Below are 26194 nucleotides of genomic sequence, written 5' to 3' on the forward strand. Positions count from 1 at the left end.
CCCAAAAGGGCCCTTGAGGCAGCTCTACATCAATGGAAAAAGGGCTGGGGGAAGGCTGCCTTGTGCCCCTCCCTAGGCAGCAAAGGGGTGGGGAAGTGAGCCCAACCAGCCAGCCAACCAGCCGACTGGCTGGTCGGCTGGTTGGCTCACCCCACAGCCCCTTATATAAAGGGGGGATTGCTGCCCTCTTTCCTCATCCAGCTCCCCTCAGTTCAGCCTCAGTTCTTCATCCTGATGCAGCCTTAGCCCTTCCAGAAATCCCCTGCAAGACAGTCATCAGTCCAACAGTCCCTAAGGGTGATCCAGGTTGGTGTCCACGCAACACCATAGCCCGGCTCAGAGTAGAGGTTTGGGGTTCTTGTTTCAGCAGCTTTCTTTTACAGTTTTCAGCTCTTTTACAGTTCTACTCTTTAGCTCCATCTCTCTCAGCTTCCATATAGCTCACTCAAGCTCCATATCTCAGATTTCCGTCTTCCCTTCATCTCTCTCAATCACACAGCTCTGCTGCACGCCCGAGGACAGCACAAGCCTCTTCAATAGCCTTGCACAGTGGTGGTCATCTTCCGTGTGGGCAGCGTTGGTCTTGGTTGAGATTGGGTTGCTTCTCAAGCATTCGTGTGTCAGCTCTCAATGTCGAAGAGTCATCCTAAGAATTGCATCCCGTGCTCTCCGAAGGGACTGTTATTGTATATTTTGCAGTTCTCCAAGTATTAAGCAAATTCTGGGGAAGGGGGCCCTCAGTGGGTACAAGGACCCAATCTAGAGTCATCTACATTCTCGCTCTAACCCTAATCTCTCTCTTCGTGCATACGCATACTCCTCGTACAAAGGTTTGAAGAAGGTCTCACTGTGATTACATGATCATTAACCGTTGCATGTTACAATTAACATGCCATCAAGATAGGCTACAGAGTGCCCAAGGTATAGTAAAATGGCTTACCGTCAACCTCTCCATAAGGGCGCAATCAACACGTCGTAAACAGCACCTCATCAATAGTTCAGTGCAAAATATGTCTCATGAGGTGAAAGTGAATAAAGGACAAAGTAAAAATAGATATGACTATCACACCATCGATTGAACTCGTAGTTTGCACAACATATAGGTCTTTTCAAGCAACCATGTTTCCATCAAAGCACAATAGCTTTTCTGTTTCCAGAATATGTGTAATGAGAGAGATCATGACAAGTGCAAATTGAAAGATGTGCCATATTTTTCCTCTCAAATGGAGAATGCATCAAAGAGAAACAATGAGCTTAAGTTCAAGGATAGCTTTGATGACCGAAGATAGTCAAAAAGTAGTCCACATTCTCTTCATCCAGGCAAAAGTGCTTATAAAGACGAGAATCTCATTTGAGCAAGCATTTCTAAGCAAAACATACTTCAAATAGGTCAATCCAATACACAATAGAAATAATTAAAGCAATATAGGCAAGCCTCAACTTTGACAAAAACTTCAGAGTTGGAATTTGCATGTCCTCTAATGTGGAAAAAGACATATGTCAAGCTCAATCCATGAGCATGCCCACAACTCATCCTCCAACCTCATGACAATCACACCAAGTTAAAAACAATATATAACATCACCTATAGCAAGGACTAGCCACTATGGCATGCCCATCGACATCATCAATGCCCAACAACGGGTGTAGACCATAGTGTAAACATATGCCGTCACACATATATACACATCCAAACACTATAATGAAGGCCAAAAGTGGGTCAAGTTAGTGGGGGTTAGGATAATTAGTATTTGGGGTGTTTGCAAGATAGAGGGGTCTAAAGGGCTAAGGAGGTACTATCGAAGTACCATCCTCTCATGTACAAGGACACTTTTGATGTGACATCTAATCCTATTCACTCTCCGTCCCTCCTTCCTGCCTACGCTCTCTCACTCCCTCTCTCTTCCCTACTCCCTCTCATTCTCTCTCCTACCCCCTCTCCTACTATATCTCTTCCCCTTCTGCTAGTCTAGCCTCTTTCTCCAAATCTGCCCCTACCCTCTTTTTCACATTGGTATCACAGCTCCGACCCTGGCCTTTGCTTCCCCCGCTTCCATCTTTCATTCAACCCATCATCCGGACCGACGTCTAGCTTGAGAAAGCACCTTGACACAACGTGCTGCCGTCCAAGCCCACACAATGTAGCTTAGAGAAGCAATGAGCTATGCAAACAAGTCCTAGCACAAACAAGCCGCAAGCAACAGAGAACTCAAGCGCTACAGCCACAATGGCCAACACAATGACCAACTTGGTGACACATAGAGGAGCTAACTATAAGCGATGGGTATCTATGCCAGAAATTGTTTCAATCTGGAAAAGGCCATGAAGTCTCAAACGCCTACATTCGGATGCTCATAAGCTAAACGAGACCTACCTCTTTCGCTATCTGGTTACAAACGCAAGCGTGCCATGATGTGAACGGACGACTTGCCAACATCACAACTATATCAACCGATTGACTTGCCTTCCCAGATCCCACGTGACGCCTTCACCCGCAAGCTGCTCGTCAAGTCGTCAACCCCTACCTGCAGCTGACCTCTCCGCGACACCGTGACGTCCCTAACTTCGTGAGCCACCCGCCTTGCTTATTCTATCGATGCCACGCTGATGCGCCGCCCTCTACCCCAAATACGCAGCACCCGCATGCCGTGTTTGCCTGTCAAGACCCACTGTCCGTCGCGCCACCGCCGTCCGTCGTTGCCCATCTTCCTGCATGCAGACCTTAGACTTAGGTCTTGATTAATTCCTAGGTTAGTTTTATCAGGGTTAGTAGGCTGGGTTAGGTTAAGTTAGGTTAATTTCAAAGACTTAGTAAGTAGGTTGGGTCGGATTAGTTGGTTGAGGTAACCAGGGTTAGACTAAGTCATAGAGTCACACTAACCAGAAGTGACTTAATAGACCTAACTGTCTTAGCTGTATTAGGTTAGGAGTGCTAAGTGTCTTAGGTGACTTAGGACCCCCCTCCCCTCACAAAAAAGAACAAACAAACTCAGAGTTTTTCCAGCCTCTTTTAGGGGCTTTCCACAAGCCCTATTTTGGCTTATTCAGGCCCGTTTCGAAGCCTCTTCATCGATCTTTCTTTTGAGATCCGGGTGCTGAAATCTGGCTGGTCAATTTCAGTGGGCTTGAGCTGGGTGGGATTGACATCCATTGCACCAAGCTGAGCACGCACGTTGATAGCTTCCACGCGGACCAAGCATTTGGCACAGTGGGACAGCAACAAAGCTTTGTTACATAGTATGGGACAGCCACATGCCTATGGATGGAACAAGGGGCAACATGCCTCTAGTTTTGGGAAGCTTATGCAGGGCTTTGGCCAGCATGCAAAAACTTGGGGCAGCTTCAACGCGTGGGAGATTCACAGCCTAATGGAATCCTCTCGATTACCATCCACAATCTGTTGTACCCCCTTTCATTGGATGTGTTGCATCGCTTATTTTCTCCTTTTAGGCTTATTCAGAAGATTGTCATGCATTGGATTTTAGGTGGTCTGCAAGCTGAACTACACTATGCCTCACAGGCTAGTGCATTGCAAGCATGAAACAGCTTGCTTGCAAGGTCCGGATATATATGATGGTGGTTGTACCTTACATATTCAGCTGTTTGATTTGACAGCGATGTCCTATGCTAACTGTCGCGACACAAATGCCATAGAGCAGCCAGTTGTTGGAGCTATGATGCCAAAGGCTATGCAAGCCTATAAAAGTAGACACCCAACATCTGCGGAGAATGCAGTCAGGCCAATGCTTGTAATGCAGTCCAGCCATGTTATGCCACTCCTTGACATGCAGCCTAACAATGCTTTAGAGACATGGATGATGCCTTTGGATGCAGGACAAAACTAAAGTATTTATCAAGTGATTCCAGCTGTAAATACTAAAGGATACCGTGGGGAGAAGTGTTCTAATGAAAATAGCGGCGTAAATGGCTATGAACAGCAAGAACCAAATGCTGTCATTTCAGGAGCACCCAAGGGTATGATGGGAAAGCAGCCCATGCTTCCTCCTATGCACCAAAAAGATGGGAATGGGAAGGATATTGATCCACCCAAAGAGTCTCTTGGAGCTATGATGCCTAGAGGAGCTATGCAGCCTAACCATGCTATGCCTCTCCCCAGTACACAGCCAAGTCATGCTTCAAAGCCATGGAAGTTGCCTCTGTATGCAGGACAAGATTCTGGTTGTTTTCAGGCGGTTACAGCTGCACATGCAAAAGGGTTTTGTGGTAATAGCTGCTCAAATATAAACAGCAGCCCACATGATGGCAGAAGCCTACATAACAGTGACAAAGAAGTAGGCCTAATTGTTGAAAAGATAGATGATGAGCAAAGCAATGTTGAGAACATCTGTGATAGAAAACAAGATGCAGATGTTGACCAGCAAGGTAAGGATGTCCTCCTGCAGTGTACAGCACGCCATAATTATTGTTGCCATGTATTGACACTTGCAAAATTTGGGGACATAGTTTTCAAAGGGCAATCAAAATTTGAACTCTTCAACTTACATGACATGTCTATGAAGCACACAACAGAGATGCATTCATCTAGGACTGAACTTAGTGGAGGGAATGGAAACCAGGCCAAGAAGGACGACAATCCTAGATGGCATATGTTCATGACCAGTAGGAATGACAAGAGCTGCAAGTACACAGTACAAACTGAAAAGGATAGCCAAAGTTATGAAGACAATGGACAGCAAAAGGAAGATGGCTGTTATGGCAGTTTGAAAATGGGCATAATAATATTGATGGCAAGCAGCCCTTGCACAACCACATTGGTCTAAATACTTTCTGTCCCCAGCAATACATTAGTACACAACAGCAAGGTAATGCAGATATGCAACTTGATGGAAAAGGTCCACATGGAAGTGCTATTGCAGGAGACCAAGGTAAGTCTATAGTTGGGGATGAGGCAGACTTGCCACAACAGAAGTTGAGGACTTATTCCTCAGCTCTATGTCAGCACAATGCTTGTGAGAGGAGTTGGCCTCAATCTCAATCAGATAGGAGGCTTTACATAGAGTCCAAACAATGTCAAACGCAGCTTGGACAACGAATGCGGTCTGGACAGATTTATGTGGAAGGACGCCACATGCCCAAGGTGCACATGAGTTTGCAGGCCAAGTGGAACATTAATGTTGCCTTGTCAAAACAACACCATGCCTATGTGGGCATACCATGTAAGGTCAGGGATAACTTGTCTTTCTTACATTATGGCAGCGGCTTGGTTGGACAAGTGTGTGGTAGACACTCAAAAGATATTTTGGTGGACCACAGATTCAAAGGAGGAACCAAGAATCCTAACAAACAGGAAGAATGGCTCTCAGCTTTGGAAGGAGATTTCAGATTTTATCCAATGGATAATGAGGGCAAGATTCTTTATGATAGCATGCACCATGCCCACGCTTGGTTGATGATTAGGATTTCATCTTGGAAGCCCTACACAAGGGCAGCTTTCAAAGACCTCATCGGTGTCATGGTTAGAATGAAATTACAGCGGTCCAGCCTGGGGAATCATGCTGTTGAAATGAGTGGCTGCTTGATAGACATGCTTTCAAGCCTGGACGAAAATGAAGCCACTATACTTCTAGATAGGAGCATAGTGGCTATGGATCTGAAATTTTTGATGCGATTCTTTTCAAGCGGTATGTGCATGTCACTATTTCAGTCCATTCACAACGAGGATTTATGGAACCTCATTTATCAGCTGATTGGAAACCATCCAATGATATCAATCTTGGGAATTGTCCCTTATATGGAAAGCTTAAGCAGAGGCAGCTTTGCAAAAGAACTAACTGAGCTTGAAGGAGCCACTTGGAACGAAACGATTGCATGAGAATGTATGGCTAGGCCTTGTCAGTCCAAACTTAATGTTCATGTTACATGCAACCTGCTGGTGTTGTTTGGGAAAAGGGCCAGAAGCATGCAACCAGATACTGGTAATTCTGTTACAGATTTGGTTGCAGCACATCTACATATGCAATTTCATGCCTCACCTTCAAGAAAGAAGGGCTACTCATTAGAGTGCTTGAGTGGAGCTTGTTAGTAGATTATGGCAGAGATGAGTTGCTCCATAGTGCTCAGATGCAGTCAATATGGCATGCACACTCAAGACTATGGGTCACCACATGCACTTTGGGTTGTACATGGCTGATAGCTTTTGGGGGATGGGCATGTTTATGCTGTCTTCGAACTACAACTATACCATGGACAGCTGACCCTTTTCAGCATGAAGCAAGCAGAGGTCACACAGGATCTGGCATTTGCTTGTTTCATCCATGCCCCCTCCTTGTTCTGCCACATTAGGTTCAAACAATATGCTTGAATATTTTGTTGTCATGGGGTTGGACTTTGGTGTATCCAGTGACAAGGAAAGATTGTGGGACCATGCCTACATGACTCCTAGCAGGCCTAATTCGTCTCTCTCAGATTATTTGGCTGTTCGCAGGCTAGATGCACCCGGAAGCCATCTGAAAGACATGTATGCTGCTAGCATCCAAATATTGGAGGCCTGTGTTGTCAGAATTCTAGATCCATGGCATGTTGGGGTATTGAAGAAGCTTATGGAGCTGTTTGAGTCCAAAACAGCTATAATGAAGATGATTTTCAGTTCTTGACATTTGGCAAGGACAGAATAACCAGAGCTACAATGCAAAGACAGCTCATTGAAGCACTCAATGCTTTACATGTGGAGAAAAGTGGACAGCAAAGCACAATGTGGTGTGCAAAACAAAAAACATGGGGACAGCCGGAACTTATGTGATTATGGAGTTTCATGATGATGATCCTGGCAGGAGGGCTTACCACGCACATGATCCTGGAGGTGCCAAAACACCCAAGGCGCAGGAATATATTACATTTCCTTTTGACCCTGGTGGTAGGCATGACGGCGTATGTCCTCTTTACAGCAGGGGGCCCACCACCTGCAATTTTGAGGACAATTTTATTTTTTTTAAGGAGAGATGGTTGTAATGAAGGCCAAAAGTGGGTCAGGTTAGTGGGGGTTAGGATAATTAGTATTTGGGGTGTTTGCAAGATAGAGGGGTCTAAAGGGCTAAGGAGGTACTATATAACTGCCATCCTCTCATGTACATGGACACTTTTGATGTGACATCTAATCCTATCTACTCTCCCTCCCTCCTTCCTGCCTACACTCTCTCACTCCTCTCTCTTCCCTACTCCCTCTCATACTCTCTCCTTGCCCCTCTCCTCCCTTCTTCCCCTATATCTCTTCCCTTCTGCTAGTCTATCCTCTTTCTCCAAATCTGCCCCTCCCACACACACGAACACACTCCCCTTCTAACTCCTTCGAAAAAACTCTATTGCTCAACCAAGACACTAGACAAGGCATGCCAACTGCTCCTCACTATCAAAGGCAAATATCTATACCAAATTACTGCATGGCCCTCAAGAAAATCACCCAAGATATCAGCCCAATCTACCTCGGGCCAAGTATACGAGAATGCATGACAGAGACACCCCGTAGGGACCAATAGATCCACAAAACACTGGCAACTCCATCAAAGGCAGCCAGAAATGGGCACCAAGCAAACAACAAGCAAACACACCATGACCTTCACTCATGCATAACTTTCCTGTAACTGACTGAAACGAGGCCAAGAAAACCCTAAAAGAAGCATAAACCAGCAGCAAGCCTCTTTGTAATGCCTTCTCGACTGAGTAATGCATCATAATTGCTCACCAACACCATGTACTAACATCTAATTGCATTAAGCCCCTTCAAAAACCCTTGAAAACAATGCTCAAAATTGCCTCTATTTAAAGAATTTCCTGAGTTTTCCGATTAAAATTCCAACCTGCAAATTTCTGTTTATTTCTCACAAAATTCCCACTCGCAATTTTCTCCCACCTAGCTCCTACCCAAACCTTCTTTTCCCTAACATATTCCCATGTGGAGAAATCATGACTCTTTCCTTCTCAATTGTGCCTGTATAGTCGATTGCCGATCTTCCTTGTGCTTAGCATTAAAATTTCCACATCATTTGTAACCAAACTAGTGTCACCTCATGTTGTCTCTGCCCACCATCTCTCTATTAGCCTCCAATGATGTGCCTAGTTGATGTTTATATTCCTGCCATCCACTTGTCGTTCATGGACTCAATCGGATCTGTCATTGATTGCTCATTGGCAAAAGTCACAAAACCAAGTCCACACAATCTACCAATCTTACGGTCATCGATAGACTTGGACTCGATCAGATCACCGAAGAGTGGAAGGCATCTTCTAGACTGCAATGAGTATGGACCACCAAGCAAGGCCCTCGACGAAGCAACGGGTGCTCGATAGCTTCCAATAGGTACACCTGTCAGTGGCTCCAATGTTGATATGCCTCTGCCAACACCCCCACCTCCATAGCCATCTTCAATTCATTCTCTGCTGCTATAGCCACCACCACCACCCCACACTATCGATTCTCCGCCCCATCCCCTTTCTCTATTGTTTTCTCACGTGCTTCCATTTTTATCACGCTGCCTTTTCCAGCAACAACACCTTTCAACGTACGTCACTTTCCATCTCACAGCCTCCAATTCAAGCTTATGTGCAGTTGCAATCTTTTTCATTGGCTTTAATCACCCACTCATGTATCATTGACACCTCAAACATGCTCTTCCGGCACGATATGAATCCTCTATAAAATCCAAAGCTTCTATGCAGCTGCAATCTTCTTTCATTAGCTTTAATCACCCACACATACAGGCTCCCCACTCATGTATCATTGACACTTCAAACATGCTCTTCTAGCACGATAAGAATCCTCTATTAAATCCAAAGCTTTCATTAATAAAGAGTTTACAAAATCACTACTCTCTCCTCCTGTGAACTCAAGCATACCTATCACCTCCACCAAAATTGACAACGTGTTTTTTATTTAGTGTTGTGCTATGTATTTCATTTGTGAGATGCAAGCCAAGGTGGAGGAGGGAGAGGCAAGAGCAAATTGTAACATGGTGAAGAAAGAAAGAAAGAAAGAAAGAAAGAAAGTTTATTAAAGTCTTTGAAAGACCGATGGGTCTATGAGACTGTGAAAAACCTAGTACAAACGAGCTGTGGTGGTGGAGCTACTAAACGAGCATCCACACACCAATGCAAATGCAAAAAATGCAAAATGTCAGTACTAAATCCTAAGTACAACATAGTCATGTCCTGTCGGTAGTCGACTATCTCATCGTCATCATCATCCATCACCATCAAGACATCAGGGTGGATGAGCCAATGGGGGCATGAAATCGGCGATAGAGTGTTGTCGGCCACTCAAAGGTGCAGCCCTGGCATGTCTCCTGGTCATAGCTCTGCGTCTAACCAAGGCTATTGTGACCCCCGTTGGACGGGACCCAACTCTAAACATGACGGGGATGTCCCCAAGTGTGATATGTGTGTCAACCCTCTGTCTGAATTGTCGGGTCACAGGCTCTGGGTCACGGTCATGTTGAGGCCTCGTCCCGTGGGTGTCCATGTGATCTGGCTGGAAAAACTCCGTGATAGAGCTCCGAGAGGGATCAGCCAAGAAAAAAGTCTGCTCCTGTCTCCATGCTCGAAGCATCCTCTCGCGGTGTCTGAGTGCCTCATGAACGAAACCTGCCAAACATCGCTGGTCTGGGTAGGAGATGAATCGGGCCAAAACCCCATCGCTATCTTTGAAGAGGCAATAGAAACGTCCTCGAATCTCAGAGTAAACAGGACACCTAAAGATGAAGTGTTCCTCTGTCTCAATCTCTTGCATGTCACACAAAGTGCATATCCGCCTCTCCTTGGGTGGTCTCTCTGCTCTACCGCTCTCGATACGAAGTCTATGTGAAGAGACCTGGAACTGCCCAAGAGAGATCCTCAGTGAGTGGAGTAAGTAAACCTGAGTGTACCCTGGTGGATCAATGAAACCCTCTGCTGTGATATATAAGAAGTGATCTCTGTAGAAGCCCAGCTTCACTGGAAGATCATTCAGGCCCAACCAGGTCCAGAATGTGTGTAGTTGTAATAGATCCTCACGAATAACCTGGTTGACCTCATGCGATAGGAGGGGAGAAAACAGAGCATCCATGCTATACTGGAATGGAGGTAGTCTATCCATGTGGAGCCCCAGTCCCTCAAACCATCTCTCTGTGTGTGCATACCAGCACCTCTGGTCTCCTACTGCAAGTTTCATAGAAGAGGACAATGCTAGCCATGGTAGCCTGCTACGCCCAGAGGTGTAAATCCGCCCGAATGATCTAGTGAGGAACGGATGGCTTACCACGGATCATCCGTGATAACATGAGAACCTGTAGCCGCTCCACCCTGGCCAACTTTGTACCCGACAGTCTAGCGCCTAGCATGGACTGCCATGGACGTACCGAGGAGTCAAAAAGCAACCCTTTGGTCCGTGGATCCTAAAAGCGAGATCAGAAGCACTGCCTCTCTAGTCTAGCCAATGAAGCATACTCTGCTTAAGCGTGCCTGCATCGCAGGTCTCATAGTGAAGATGGGTCAGAAAAAGACGACCCCAAGATAAGTGTATAATGAAACTACCTCAACAGGTGACCCAAAATGCAAACTACTCCTGGCGCACGATGGCTCGAGATGTATTGAAGAGCATAACCTTGGTTTCACCCAAGTTGACCTTCAAATCATGACTCACAAAAGGACTGTAGTGCGTCAAGGTGTCTCTAGAGCTCCTCTGTTGAGAAAGACAAGAGAGCCACGTCATCTGCGTAAAGGAATATCTGGATCAGCATGCCCGCAAGAGAGCAACCTACCCCCCCATGTCTGCATCACTATCTCAAGCTCATCAATGTAGAGGCCAAACAAGGTAGGTGATAATGAACACCCTCCTTTGACCCCGATAGTGCTCATGATCTCGTCTGTCCACCCAGATCATGCCCGAACTCTACCTAAAACTCTCTCATAAAGTGCCATGACAGCCCAAATGATCTCCTGGTCGTAACCCAAATCCTGTAGGCGCCGTATGAGGCGGGCTCTCGAAACCGTGTCAAATGCCTTGCAGAAATCCACAAAACAATAGTAAACCCTCTGCTTTCGTGCCCTTGCCTCCTCGATGATACATCTGAGCGTGAGAATCATAGTCACAATGAAACGCGTTTCATTGAATTTGAAACGTTTCGAAACATGCAGCACGTTTCGAAACGTTTCATGTTCAATGAAACGTGGCTAGGGTACTGTAATCCTAAGCTTAGATAAAAAATTTATAGAGGCGAAATCTCCCATACGGCGGCGTGCATGTGCAGGTGACAACCTTGCTCTTCGATTACCTGCAAATCCAAGCCCACGAGCCTCGGCCCTCGACTAGGCCATCCCTTGCGCACAACTGTCAACAACTAGCCATGCAGGGTCTAGGGGCTTTTTGACAACACCTGCAGGCTGCGCCGCTAGCTATCTCCAAGTGTCGGCAGAATCGCAGATTGCAAGGCTCAAGCGCCCTGGCCCCTACGCAATACGTGCACACTGCAAGCTAGCAAGCAAGTACCACGGTCCACGAGCAGCAATCGATATCTACTCCAACGCCAATTGAACGACGAACAGGAGCGCCCAAGTGCATCGTGGACGCAGGTTCGTTAGCTGTACATGCATGACGATAGTAGGCTGTAGCCCCTTTTGTTCATGGATTCACTAGCCCCTTTGGTTCGTATACAGCTCGCTGGCCTTTTGTTCGTTGGAACTTGGCAGAATTTCTACGTGCTCCTTCTTGCCATGTGTCGTTGCGTTGGAGCCTGGCAAGTAGATTGCTGCATGCATGATGCTGCTAATTGCCAGCTAGCTAGCTATTAGCTAGCTGCTGTGAGCATTGGAAGCAGTTGGTTGGTCATGTTCATTAGTATACGTAATACGTATTACTTACTACTACATTCACGATTCACAATACAAAATTTATTGTAATTTGTCTTGCAAGCTTGAAGCGACAAATAATCAAAGGGATTATTGGTTGTCTCGCAGGTCAAAGACTCGCAGTGTCAGAGGGCTACAGAGTAACCTGTAACCAGTTCCAACTTCCAAGGACTTAGGATAGTATAGCTTAGAGATGGGGCGAGCAAAGGACATTATTTGGGAGCAAGTGCATGTGGAGCAACAGTATGGTGCTTCGGGTTCGAAACAATGGAAGTGTAAGCATTGTGGTGGCTCATTTTGTGGTAGTGCACCTCGTGTAAGAGCACATCTTCTTGGTATCACTGGAAAGGGTGTCAATCCATGTGTAGGAGAAGTTCCAGATGATGTAATTCTTTCCTTGGGAGGCACACCAAGTGGCCCGTCAAAGAGGGCACGAGTTGAGGCCTCATCAACACTAGTACGTCCTGGATCTCCTCCCAAGAGTCCCGTTATATCTGTGACATCTGGACCCCCTCCTCCAATTTCACCACCTACACAAGGGGCTTCTTTTTCTATTGGTAGTGCTTCCACTAGACGGGCATCAGTGCGAGTTGTGAAGCCTCCAAGGTTTCCAAATTCAACCACGTTACCACCCAGGCCAGGGACTTTACGAGCCAGTTGGGTCACAACTTTGCTTGCATCTACTCGTCGGGCAACTTGCAAGCTCTTTTATGAGTGTGACCTTTCCTTTAACCTTGCTCGTACTCCAGCTTTTCAGGAGTTCGTTCAGGCAGTGGCCGAGGCTGGCCCTTCATTTAGGGCTCCATCTTCAGAGACTTTACGCACTCGGGAGCTGAAAGCAGAGGTCTTGCAAGTTGAGAAGGAGCTGCAGCCTATTAAGGCATCATGGGGTAGATACGGGTGCTCCATTTTGTGTGATGGGTGGTCAGATACCAGGAGGCACCCGCTCATTAACATTCTTGTATCATCTTGCGTGGGTACTATGTTTTTGAGATCCATAGATGCATCAAATGAATCTCATACAGGTGAGTACATTTACAGCCACATTAAGAAGGCAGTAGAGGATGTGGGGCCTCAGAATGTAGTACAGGTGGTTACAGATAATGCAAGTAACTGTCAGCGCATGGGTGCGCTACTTGAGAGTGACTATCCGCATATCTTTTGGACTCCCTGTGCTGCACACAGTTTGGATCTTCTTATAGAGGACATAGGGAAGCTTCCTTGGATTTCCTCGGTGGTTGACAAGGCACGGAGCATGGTGACTTTCTTGACAAGGAAGCATAGAGCCCTTGCAATTTTTCGGCAACATAGCTCCCATGAGATTCTGAAGCCCTCAAAGACCCGCTTTGCCTATCTCTTTATAGTCTTGTCACGCTTGGTAAAGGTGAAGCCTAACTTAAGGCGCATGGTAGTCAGTGAGGAATGGTTGAGCTGGGATAAGTCCAGCAAACCAAAGGCACGTGCATTTGAGGACATTGTGTTTGATGGTGATTTTTGGCATGCAGCTGAGGAGATTGTGGGGATTGTGCAGCCCCTTTTCAGTACCCTTCGACTTGTTGATAGAGAAGGATGTACAATTGGACTCGTGTATGAGTTCATGGAGAAGGTTGGAGAGGCATTGAAAGGGTGCACATGGCTTGATGCAACAAGGTAAATGCAAATCAGGAATCTTGACTTTTCAATTCACTGTTGGCTGCAATTAATTTTCTTATTTGCAGCTTTAAGGAATTGCATGTATGATGTTACATTTGTATTTAGAATCTAGAATCTAGATTCTAGGTTTGCAGCAACCTAAATATATTTCATTTGCACCCTACAGAGAGCAAGAGATTATGGCCTTGTGGGAAAAAAGATGGACATGGTTCCATAGGCCTATTCATGCAGTAGCACACATTTTGCATCCTCTATGGAGGAGGGAGGACCAATCGGATGATGCTGAGTTGACTGCAGGGTGGACAGGTTTCCTTGAACGTGCATATCAAGATGCAATATTGCAAGATGCTTTGGAGGACCAACTCCTCTCATTTAGGAACTCCTTTGGGGAGTTTGGATCAGCTCGTGCATGTCTCCGTGATGGTCAGTTGAGGCCTGTTACCTGGTGGGAGAAGTATGGTCGGGGCACGCCGGAGTTGAAGCGCATTGCCCTCCGAGTCCTTTCACAAGATTGCTCATCTAGCGCCTGTGAAAGGAATTGGAGTGTGTTCTCACTTATACACACTAAAAAAAGGAATAGACTAGGCACTGGACAACTTGACAGGTAATTCATAATTTTGTGTGTGAGCACTCGGGCCTCGGCATATCTATTTTCTTTTATATGCACTCAGCACACAGTTCATTATTAGCATTTGAATTATAGTTATGCTACAACCTACATGTATTTGCTGTTAATTCATTTGGTGTATGGTAGGCTTGTATATGTCCATGCCAATCTACGACTTATTCGACGAATGAAGACCATTGAAGGTCCACAGGAGGTGGATCCTGATAAGATACGTGTGCAAGTCCCTGAGGATGAAATGCTTCATCCTATGCATGAGGATGATGATGCATATGCATTCATTGCTGAGGAGCGGGCATCGTTGGCACGTGCCACACGATCTCAGGCAGGCAGACGAGCAGGGAGAACAGAACCAACTTTAATAGCAGCTGCTCCAGAAGAACAGGAGACCTCCTCATCATCAGAAGAGGATTCATCCACTTCTGCAGATTCTGATAGTGATGATGGGGAGGAGGAGGAGGAGGGGGCTGAGGGCCAGGGAGAAGATGCCCAAGCACCTACAGATCTTGATTCTTGCTGATTAACTTGCTACTTTCTTTCAGATTTCAGTAGAGTTTGAACTTTAGTTTTGTTTGAAATTTAAAGTTGATGCCTTCACTCTTGAGTCTTGACTCTTGAGTTATGTAATCTAGGTTCTAGTCTATAGACTAGCAGACTATTTACAAGAGTGAAACTGAGAACTTGATTTATGTCCAGACTCCATGGTTGTGATTCCTGAACTTGTGAAAACTGAAATATGATAAAGTTTAAGGCTTGAGCTTGTAAATTGTAATCTGAAATCTGATTTTTTGCGACCTATCTAGATTCTAGTATCTACGCAACTGAAATCTAATTTCTAAAATTTAAAGGCTTAATTGAGCTTTGTAATCTACACTCTATTCTAATTTCTAGCATTGGCCATTATAGGCTTGTTGATAAAGTTGAAGGCTTGATTGAGCTTTCTAATCTGGAGTCTATAATCTATTCTACCATTGGCCATTATAGGCTTTCTGTCAAGTCTTTTTCTATGTTTTTAGCTAGTTTTGCACAGTTTTGGCATACCAAATGTATGCATGCATAAAATTTATATTTTTTAGACCCAAAAAATACAATTTGGTTTTTTGAAACTTCACCTATTTTTTTGAAACGTTTTGAAACGTTTCAAAATGTTTCACGTTTCAACGTTCTGAAACGTTTCATTGAACTATGGTGAGAATGTGGTCCATAGTCCCATGATCACGCCGGAATCCGGCCTATCCTGCTGCTCTAAGTCCTCGACACTCCGCAAATCTGCTGACCTCGAAATCAAGTACTGATGCATAAATCTTGGACATGACATGTCCAATCATAATGGTCCTGTAGTTCTCCGGGCTCATGGGATCCCTTGCCTTATGAATGGATGAGATACTGTTAATGGTCCAGGTGCGTGAAAATCCCAAACAAACAGCTTCATTAAATAGCTTTGCTAAGATCAGGGCTAGGAGGTTAATCCCATATGCAATGAACTCAGTGCATAGTCCCTCACGATCCTTCGCTCGGCCATTATGAAGCTTCATTACGGCATCCTTTACCCCCCCCCCCTAGTGAAGAAAGTGCAAGATGTGGGGCGTGGTATATGTGAGAGGTTAGGGACTGGCTGATTTGGAATATCATAGTGTGCGCGTGCATAATCAAACCACCCCTGAGTGTTAGTGAGTGGTGAGGGGGACCATCCCTCTAGAAATCTCCGCCAAAAGTCCTTAGAGTTGTTACTGAACAGAATGTTAAGTAGCTCCTCCTTATTCCGGTGGACAAAGTCTAGTTTCTTTCTACGTACCAATCACCGGTACTATGTCGTGACCTGAGAGAAGGTTAGGGTGTGAGGAAATGATGCTCAAATGAAGACATGAAGAAGGCTTTCATTCATTCATCAAGTGTAACAAGACAAGTGAAGTACAAACCTTATATAGGCTACTCACTCACACACTAGCACCTAGTGCATATGGGATAAGTCCCATGATGACACGTGGCACTCTCACTCACATAGACTAGTACGAGATCACCTAGTACTTCACACTAACACATCACATCACCACACTCTTTGGCTATGATATCTCTAACACCCCCCTTCAGAGCAAAGAGTGTGAGACCCAACACGCAAAAAGTAGACCGTTCCCCCCTCCACCGCAATACTGCAAAGAGCAAGTCCAACTATCCAACACCTCCCATGTGATAGTGACTTCTCAGTGAGCTTGCGACCAGCAAGGGCAAACCATCACTCGTCATCCCCCCTTACTCTGAACTGGGTGGTCAATACCATTAACCAAAGTAAAAGACAATACATTCATTTTTGCGAGACAACCCAGGGCAGAGTACCTCTTATTGACTCCAAATACATTCAATTTAGAGGGACAAATCAAGGCTGAGAACCTTTATTCGACTCAACACAAACACACATAGCATCACTGATCATCATCTACCACCTCAGAGAGGGATAGATTATGTCATATAGCAGATAGAGCTTGCTCCTCAGGTCCAGTAGATGTGGCGTAGATATTCTCAAGCTTGTCCCGTGTCTCCTTGGCTGAAGTAGTGAGGTCAAGATGATGAAGTAGTAACTAGTTTGTTGACCAACCTAACACCAAGATGCGCCAATGCTATCATTGTGCTCATCCCTAGATGCAAGTAGTGCTGATGAATCTTCACCACTATGACGAGGCTCCATAGTGTCAAACTAAGGTAGCAAAGGCAGCAAGCTGAAATAGTAACCAGCCAATAAAGGAGCTTGCCTAGGGCTCTGAAATGAACCAACAGCTTGAGAAATGCTTGAATAAATGTGTCCAACAGCCTGAAGTGTAAGAATGAGCAAATAGAAGCTGGAGCAAATCCAAAATCCTCAAGAAGGTAGCTGGAGGAGCGCCAAATGCAGCAACATATCTCGAAATGTTAGAAGCACTTCAGTAGACCAGCTCCAAAATGATCAAGCGACTCTCTAGAGGTTTCGAAATGTTGCATCAGGTCACTGATTCCAGCGAAGACGGCTGAGCAAAAACCCTAGAAAGGTAGAAAGCAGCTGATATGAGGCGAAAAAGGGTAGAATCTGAGGTGGAATTGAGCAGGACTGAGGCGGCTGCAAGAAGAAGGGCTGAAGCAGAATTAGGGTTAGGACTGGGATATGACGTGGCAGGACAGCTATGGCAAGTTTGACCTGCTCTGATACCATGTTAGAAACATGGTGAAGAGAGAGAGAGAGAGAGAAGGTTAGAGTGTGAGGAAATGATGCTCAAATGAAGACATGAAGAAGGCTTTCATAAATTCATCAAGTGTAGCAAGACAAGTGAAGTACAAACCTTATATAGGCTACTCACTCACACACTAGCACCTCGTGCATATGGGATAAGTCCCATGATGACATGTGGCACTCACACAAGACTCACTCACATAGACTAGTACTAGATCACCTAGTACTTCACACTAACACATCACATCACCACACTCTTTGGCTATGATATCTCCAACAAATTCATCAAGTCTTCTACATCCATTCCACGACCAAAAAATGTATACACACAGTATCTCTTAAGATCCTCATGGTGTAATCACCTGACGGCCATCCATGTGCACCTTCCCTTCACACTCCTCTAGAGAAATTCTATTCGCCAATCATCTAGAACTTTCCTCTTTTTTACATTTACACCACACCTTAGTTTGTAAAAACTAACCACTCACCCCCCCCCCGCCAAAATGGGAGCATGTCCCTACACAAAACAAATCTCGTATCTTCCTCCAAGCATTTCCGATTTTCAAGATTCTCGTCACATCCCAAAGCTCATAGGTTCCTCTAGCATTCATGGCAAAGTGGGGTTACATCTTTCACATTAAAACCCCTTTTTGCACAAACTGGAATTCAACATAACAATGCTAATTTTGAACTTGCACAAACTATGGAAAAGGTTCAAGAATCTTCATCACTATCTCACGAAATGTATTGGTATGTTCCGCTATCAATAAATTATTTTGCCTAAGATACTTGTATTTGGATGATTCATCAAGGGGTAGCAAATGTTTTCTAGACTCCAATTTGAAACTTCCACATATAACCAAAGCAATACCATCTTTCTGTTGTTTTTCATTATGTTACTATCCACTGCACAAATATCAAAAGCTTCATCTCACTTATGAAGTCAACCCTCAATGATTTCTCTCCTTCATATAACTGCAAGTTTCTCACGCCTATAGTTTACTATATTAGGCCTTCTGAGTTTTGTTTTCTCCAATGTTTGACCACTAGACTCAAATTTCATTAATTGTCACCAAGTTGTAAATTCTCAAAAAGATCTAGTTGACGATCTTATTTGATCATAATTATGGAGTTCTTTATTTGTTCAATTACGGTCAAAGAGTTATTTTCTATTGGTCAAAGTATTCCACTCAAGTGTCACACATGAGCAACCTTTATACAAAGGTCTTTGTAATGAGCTTTTGTGCACCATTTATAGCATACGATTGATAACTCTTAGTGAAAATAAATATGCACTAAACATGCAAACTCTATATGTAAGAATTGAAGTAGTAGGCTCCACGATTGCTTGCTTACTCCCAAATGGCTGAACTTTACTTTGAAAATGTATCCTTCCACCAACTTAGCTTGACAATATCCGCAATTCCCCCACTCACCCTTATATGAGCTTATCTTTTGATTTGATGTTTGAGGGATAGCCTCAACTCAGCGTATTTCTAAAAGTTCATGAGTAGTCGATCTCATACCTGTGCAGACCCCAAGAGATGAGAGAACAACAAACGAAGCATCTGGCTCAATGGTTGGTTTCCATGCTTTGCCCATGTAACTACAGCTGGCACAAGCTCTTTCAGAGTCATTTCCACCACCATCCCCGACGAGTCCAAGATCAGCTGAAACATCAATTCCTCAACCTACACACAGTAAACTTATTATCAAAATAATTTCGGCATACCTCGTGTGCATGTTTTCTCCAACATGGACCAAATTTTTGTGTTATGAGATATTCCCCCAATTTTTGTTCTTCACCTTGCAAACTCACTTTTCTGCGCCAACTTTGCTCCATCATATTTTAGCAATGCTGACCTTGAAATACTTATCCATGCTTGGAAAAAGTGGTAGAAGAATAGCAAGATTGTGGGCAGCCGCCTCCCGGACAACAGCAGCTGGGTCCTCAACCAGTTGTTGAACTATCGATAGTATTAAAGAAGTGCGAATATCAGCCTTGACAAATTTAGCCAGTTCCCCACAAGACTGTGCCACCAGTAATCGGCGCTCCTCATACTTGTGATTGATCTGCACAGAAAGAGAAGTTTTACTCTCTTATAATTGCACAGCTTAGTTCCAAACTGAAAATTTTGAGAATTTATGAGCAGTACTCACATCAAAAAGATAAGAAACAAGAATTCAATAACAATGAAAAGACCACCTTTTAACAATCTAAAATGAAGGAAGCCGAGTTATCAACTGAAGGCAATATTAATTCTGACGCTAAGAAACCAAGCAGCATGTATTAACTCGACTTCCTGATATTGCATTACAAATTCGTACAACCAAAAATGGCATAGAGTTATTAGGATTCTCCAAATGTTGCAATAAGGAAAATACCTGCTCCCAACATTGTGGCAGTAACTCAAGCTCTGTCCTTTCTTCCCCAATATTTTCAGATAGAGACACACATGCCTACCCATTTCAAAATAGAAGAAAACAGTTAAACTTTGACCATAAAGAATACATGTAAAACACAATGGGTGTATTAAATACTATTCATTCAAGCAAAATCTGGAAGGATAAGGTCTCACATCCATGATTATTCTCCTTTGATTCTCATCTGGCCTTTTAATAAGATTAAATAAAGTGTGAGTAAGCAAGTCTCGGATATTACTGTCTGGATGCCGCTCAATTGCACACATCATAAGCGGTAAAAGTTCCTGTTTAAAACACACACAATGACAACCCTTATTGCTTGCCAGCAAAATTGCCAAATACATTTCCGGAAGAAAATAGAGTCATTTAAAATGCCAACCTCTCTGTGATTGATGAGAACATATGGCACTATCTTCGGCAATGAATCTGCAAGAATTTCCACCGTTTCCAGTTCCTGTTTCTGGAAGCAGCCAAGACACACATTCGACTCGTGAACAAGTTGCTGTGTTCAAGACTATTTTTTGAACAGAACTTCTGCAAAGCTCAAAAGCAACGATTTGTTGCTCAACTTATCACTTTACCAAATTTCTTGGCAAGACACTGCCAACCTCGCTTTGGTGAATTATAGATTCATCTGAGGAAGTCAAGTTTTTTATCTCTTCAGGCTCGTTCTCTGCTCCAGAATTCATATTATAAATTGCTTCCAAGGACGCAGCTTGACTGTTTTCTTTGTGAATAATAGAGATCCCTTCAACCACTTCTGAAAGATCTGAAGGGCTCAGATCATTCCCAGGATAGTCTATTTTCAAATCTATTGGCGTGCTTTTGTCCTCCTGGATGTCCACAGGTGGATTCTCCAAGCAAGCATGTACTGGCCCAACCCTATTATTATCTTCGTTCATCTTAGCCACTTCACGCATGTATTCAGTCTCTCTAGACTTACCTGAATCAAGTTCCATTTTTAATGATTCAATCTGTGCTTTATATGCAATTAATTTCTCTTGAACCGATGATGGTGAGTCCGCCCTGGAGATGCTTTCATGTCCTCTGCTGACCCTGGAGCTCTCCAGCTCAAGCTTTAATGATGTTATCTCTATCCTACATCCGTTCAAGTCATTTGAAGCTTGTTCCAATGACTCCTTCAACTGACTAATCTGGATTGGAATGTACAATTGATGTTAGATTCAAGTAACAAAGAATGCTTCCAGGTTGGTGATAAAAACAAACCAGCAACATGGAAATTACCTTCCTTTCCTTATCTTTCAAATCCTTCTGAGCAGCTTCAAATGACTTCTTCCAAAAAGTGAGGTCTTGTTCAACAGCATCTTTACTCCTCGCAATTGCTTCCTTTTCAAGAAGAAGCCTCTCTTTGTCTTTCATCAGTACCTCTTTCTCTTCCTGCAGCATTGCTTTTTCCTGCATCAATGGTCAATCAGCTATTAAAAGAGATTCTCTACTTTGAAATAAACTGTCATGGGAGATATATTTACAGGCTGCTGGTCAAGAATGACTGCTAGACCAAAAGGTTGCAACTTAGGAAAACAAATAGCATCTTATAAGACCTTCCTTTTTCAAATTCAATTACTTTGGATTGCGTCCCAGGCATCAAAAGTGATTCATGATACCTCCAGTAAAATTGTAAAATGAAGAGAACAAAGGTAAACCAAATGAACACATCAAGTGACTTCATATTGTGGTCTGGCACTTGGAGTGCCCCTCTCACAGTCAATGACTCAATGATGAACCCTCAAACTATGCAATTGTAAGAGCACTTCTCGTGCAGCTTCGTACAAAGAAACCAGCAGTTACACAAGCTCAGTTGTTCGCTCCACTGCTCCTCCACCAACTTCCCTACGACAACAGAGAAATCTTCCACAAAACCCTCTCATTCTTTTCAAACGTACATCAGCAAAGGAGATCTCTAAGCTGGCTTTCTAGTTTATTTGGTGATTTGGATGAGCCTTGTTTGCTTTAAAGGAAATTTACAGTGATAATGTACCCTATAACTTAGAAATAGCATGTGGTGCCATTCCTACACATAGAGGAGTAATTTCTATTTTTGGGGTCTGGATTCAACTTACCATAACTGGGACCGGGTACTGTCCCTCCCTTTATGAGATGCAAGCAGGGACGGGGAGGGCTTTGGGGGGCAAAAATTATCCATTGAACTAGTGTGAATTGCAAGGGAGGGTATGGAGTACCTTTCCCACTTGACAAGATGCACCTATAGCTCGGCTTGGAAACTGTAGCGTGTTCACACGCTGCTCTACAACAATCAAGCAAACAGAAGAAAGGGCTAAGCAACACTCATGAGGACAATTGACGGTGGGTCTAAGGGTCATCATTTCGTGGAGCTGTTGTACATTGTCTGCTTCTTCCTTGACAATTGGAACCTTCAGTTCTTCATTGTTGGGCAGTGGTATGCTTGCTTGTGTTTGTACTTAATCTTGAAAAGAGAACAAAGGCAGAATGAAAGGGAAAGAGCCTAGGGAAGTGCTGGAAAACAAACGTAAGGACTGGAAGATAGAGTAGTGAAGGGGGAGGTAGAAAGAGTGATCGAAAAGGGGACCTGCTGAAGATGTGCTCCCGCATTGTTGAGGACTTCGTAGGATTCAGCACACGCATCTGCACTTCCAAGGAGATGTGCTTCATGGGTGATACACTCTCGTATGGAGAGGCCAAGTGCTCCTGGCCAGCGTCTTGTGCTTCACGTGATTGATCACCTGAGGTGTGCAGTTGAGGAAGATGAAGGAACATACTCCAGCATTGACACGATCCCACTACTGTGCCAAGGTTTCCCGCTCCTTCCGGACTATTATGCCAAGCTCCTCCGATGTGGCCTTACAACTCCAACCAGAATGAAGTCAATTATCAGCCAAGTCATAGGACTGCAACAATGATGAGGACAATTGACGGTGGGTCTGAGGGTCATCATTTTGTGGAGCTGTTGTACATTGTCTGCTTCTTCCTTGACAATTGGAACCTTCGGTTCTTCATTGTTGGGCAGCAGTGGTATGCTTGCTTGTGTTTGTACTTAATCTTGAAAAGAGAACAAAGGCAGAATGAAAGGAAAAGAGCCTAGGGAAGTGCTGGAAAACAAATGTAAGGACTGGAAGATAGAGTAGTGAAAGCGGAGGTAGAAAGAGTGATGGAGAAGGGGACCTCCTGCTGAAGATGTGCTCCCGCATTGTTGAGGACTTTGTAGGATTCAGCACACACGTCATGGGTGATACACTCTCGTATAGAGAGGCCAAGTGCTCCTGGCCAGCGTCTTGTGCTTCACATGATTGATCACCTGAGGTGTGCAGTTGAGGAAGATGAAGGAACATACTCCAGCACTGACACGATCCCACTACTATGCCAAGGTTTCCTGCTCCTTCCGGACTATTATGCCAAGCTCCTCCGATGTGGCCTTACAACTCAACCAGAATAAAGTCAATTATCAGCCAAGTCATAGGACTGCAACCGGGACTCCATCATAACCTTCCATATACCGTAGTCATTTCAACGGTCCACAGGGTGTTGGAGATTCTATCGTCACCTCCCCATCTATAAGCCCGCATATGAGGAGAGCAAGGGGAGGGTGAACCAAGAGATCATGTGGCTGCCATTGAGCAAAACACATAAAGATGGGCAGCACACATAGAGCAAAACACAGAAAGATGGGGCTGCCACATGGGCAGGACATGGCTGCCATGTCAGCAGCAGGTTCAAAGGCATACCGGACAGATCAGAGGGCATTGGAGGCCTGAAGCTGTACGAATCTGCCACATCGTCAGTACGGATCTGCCACGCAAGCCCCTGCAGCAGTACGGAGGGGTTTGGGGCAGATCTAGGAGCCTGGATCAAGGCTGTGTGGATCATGGGAGCCTGCCACATAAAAGGACCTGAACGGATCAAAGGGGCAGGCTGTACAGAGCTTTTGGAGTGTTTCCAGGGCCTGGCAATGGCCAGAACAGAGGCAGGTTGACGACAAGAAGTGTACAGCAGATAGGCACCTGGATTGGAGTGGCTCTGGGCCAGATCTAGGCCCTAGAACAGGTCGGCATAGAGGCTGCAGAGCTTGGGCCAGTGGCTGGCTGCGACATGGCCAGGCAGGGCAGGCTACCCTACTAGGTCGTTCAATTTGGGGGGCTTCCAGCCCTATATAAGGAGAGCCATTTGGGCTCATAACATATCCACCAGAGCAGCAGGTCCTCCAGAAGATTGGAGCAGCAGATCACCACCACTGGGGCCTACATCCAGGAGGTCAATTTGAGGCTGAAGAGCTGCAGACATAGCTTGGTAGGGGCTGCTGACAGTTAGGGCAGCAAGGTGCGGGGAGCAGGAACGGTGACTAAGTCTACATGAGCTCGACGAGGAGCAGATGGGCTCGGGGATCGGGGAAACTTTTGGTAAGGAGAGAGGACCACGGTTTAGTGGGACTCTTGACTCTTTTGTATTGTGTCTAGTTGTGGACAGAAACATATCTTTTGTTGGTTCTATATCTCTCTTGGAGCATTGTCTACTTACTGGCTTGCACACACACATCTATTGAGTTTTCGCTGTTGGATACCCTCTATTGGTTCATTTCTAGCATGGTATCAGAACCCTGATCGGAAGTTCACGAGAAGTGGAGCTTGAAGGCAAGGACCTTGCTGAAGGACGACCTTGATTCAAGGCTCGGAGGAATCTACTTCGACGTCTGAAGGATTGTACCCTTGCGAGGAGGAGGGAGGCTTAGGTTCAGATAGGTGTAAGACACTCTTACTCTATCTCTTCTCAGTCCATTGTCATGGCGTAGAGATATGCTATCCCTAATTTTGGGGACACTGGCAAGTTGGATGGGAGCAATTACACATTGTGGAAAATAAAGGTCCGGAGCCACTTAGTGTTGAGGGAGTCGTAGGAGATTGTAGCAGGCACAGAGTTAATGCCTCAACCCACGGTGACTTCAGCCACAACGCTTGCACCGGCAAGTGGCACCAATGACATTCGAGGAGCTGGTACCATTACTTCTGTAGCAAGAAGCTCGGGAGAAAAAATATGACGGAACTGATGACAAAGCCCTTATAGCTTAGAACAGGAGCAAAGACAAGGGTAAGGGTAAGCCTAGCAAAGGGAAGCCCAAGAAAGACAAGTCTGATGATGGAGCTGACTCTTCAAACGAAAAAACAAGAAGAAGAGGAAGAAATAAAAAAAGTGGTATTGTGATAAGCCAGGACAATTTATGAAGGATTGCAGAAAGAAGAAGGCTAATCAGAGGAAGAAGAGGAGCTAACGTGGTAGTCACAGAAGAGCTTTTCTTGGTGACATCTCCAGGTGTTGCTAAGGTTAAGTATGCAGACCCCGATGTCACAGTGAGGATGTTTGACATAGAGAGATGGTCAGATGAGGAGTCAAAAACCTATGTGAAGGTGAAGCACAACATTGAGTACCTAGACCACTCTAGATGCTTGGCTGGTATTATTGACATAGAGGAGGATTCTTCGACAAGACCTCTGGATTCAGAGTCAAATGGTTGTGACTCAGAGGGGGGGCATTTCACGACTACACATGGAAGCTGATGTCTGGTAATCTAGCTTTATGCTTGGGATTTGATTTCTTGAGTATGTTATTTGGTTGCAGACCTTGCTAGAGGGATGACGGGTTGAACAGACCCTGACAGCATGGTGCCTAGAAGACTCTGAGCTGTTCACCCCTCATCAGGGGAAAGTTGGAGGATGTTGGTACCTAGATTGCTCAAGTTACAAAGGCGGGTAAGTGACTAAAGGAGGTGGTGCCATCTGCGGCTACCAAAGATGGACCTATGTATTAGGGTAGTTTGCTTGTACGTTACCGGACCTGATGGAGCAGGAGCCATTGGATGAAAAGCTCGGAAGCGACATCAAGACAAAGTGTTCAAACGGGCTACAACATGGAAGCTACTGGAGCATCTTCATCGACGAGTTGGCATCGAGCCAAGATGTGTCAGTGACAGGGGGTGTTCGAGATTATATGGTCACCTCCCCATCTGTAAGCCCCCACATGAGGAAAGCATGGGGGGGGACCAAGAGAATATGTGGCTGCCACATGGGCAGCACTTTGGCTGTCACCACAATGTAAATATCCTGAGTCAAAGTACAGTTGACCATTTATTTGATCATAATTAAAGAGTTTTACATGTGTTAATTATGGTCAAAGAATTCTTTTAATGGTCAAAGGATTGACTACGGTCAAAGATACTCGACTCTAGTCAAGTAAACCTAACTTCGGTCGGGGAGACTTGGTTTATTACCAAGAGGGTTAACTGCGGTTAACCAGAGAACCACAGAGCTGACTATGGTCAGAGAGTGTTGACTTCGGTCAACGAGACTTGACATACGCCAAGAGTGTTAACCACGGTTAACCAAGATGTGTCAACTTCAGTTGGAGAGACTTGGCTATAATTAAGACGCCTCCACCCTTGGTCAAAGCTCCTTAATTATGATCAAGAGTGT

General features: G+C 44.8%; 2 protein-coding genes across 2 annotated transcripts in view; one reads left to right on the forward strand and one right to left on the reverse strand.

Moving 5' to 3' along the window:
* Positions 1-26194, reverse strand: part of LOC147899374 (HEAT repeat-containing protein) — a 65525-nt gene that overhangs the window by 17673 nt on the left and 21658 nt on the right. The window contains exons 5-11 of the mRNA XM_087378100.1: positions 20982-21152; positions 20318-20890; positions 20116-20196; positions 19892-20020; positions 19698-19772; positions 19176-19385; positions 18839-19003 (exon numbers count right to left, since the gene is read on the reverse strand). Of these exons, the coding sequence (XP_087234226.1) occupies positions 18839-19003; positions 19176-19385; positions 19698-19772; positions 19892-20020; positions 20116-20196; positions 20318-20890; positions 20982-21152 (1404 nt within the window). The remainder of the gene's footprint in view (positions 1-18838; positions 19004-19175; positions 19386-19697; positions 19773-19891; positions 20021-20115; positions 20197-20317; positions 20891-20981; positions 21153-26194) is intronic.
* Positions 12029-14633, forward strand: LOC147899375 (uncharacterized). Its single transcript, XM_087378126.1, has 3 exons — positions 12029-13485; positions 13655-14092; positions 14243-14633. Exons 1-3 carry the CDS (start codon positions 12029-12031, stop codon positions 14631-14633), a joined length of 2286 nt encoding a protein of 761 aa, XP_087234252.1.

The sequence above is a fragment of the Dipteris shenzhenensis genome, chromosome 8 (genome assembly GCF_047967505.1).
Source record: "Dipteris shenzhenensis isolate YYH24624 ecotype China chromosome 8, Dip_SZ_1.0, whole genome shotgun sequence".
Classification (NCBI taxonomy): domain Eukaryota; kingdom Viridiplantae; phylum Streptophyta; class Polypodiopsida; order Gleicheniales; family Dipteridaceae; genus Dipteris; species Dipteris shenzhenensis.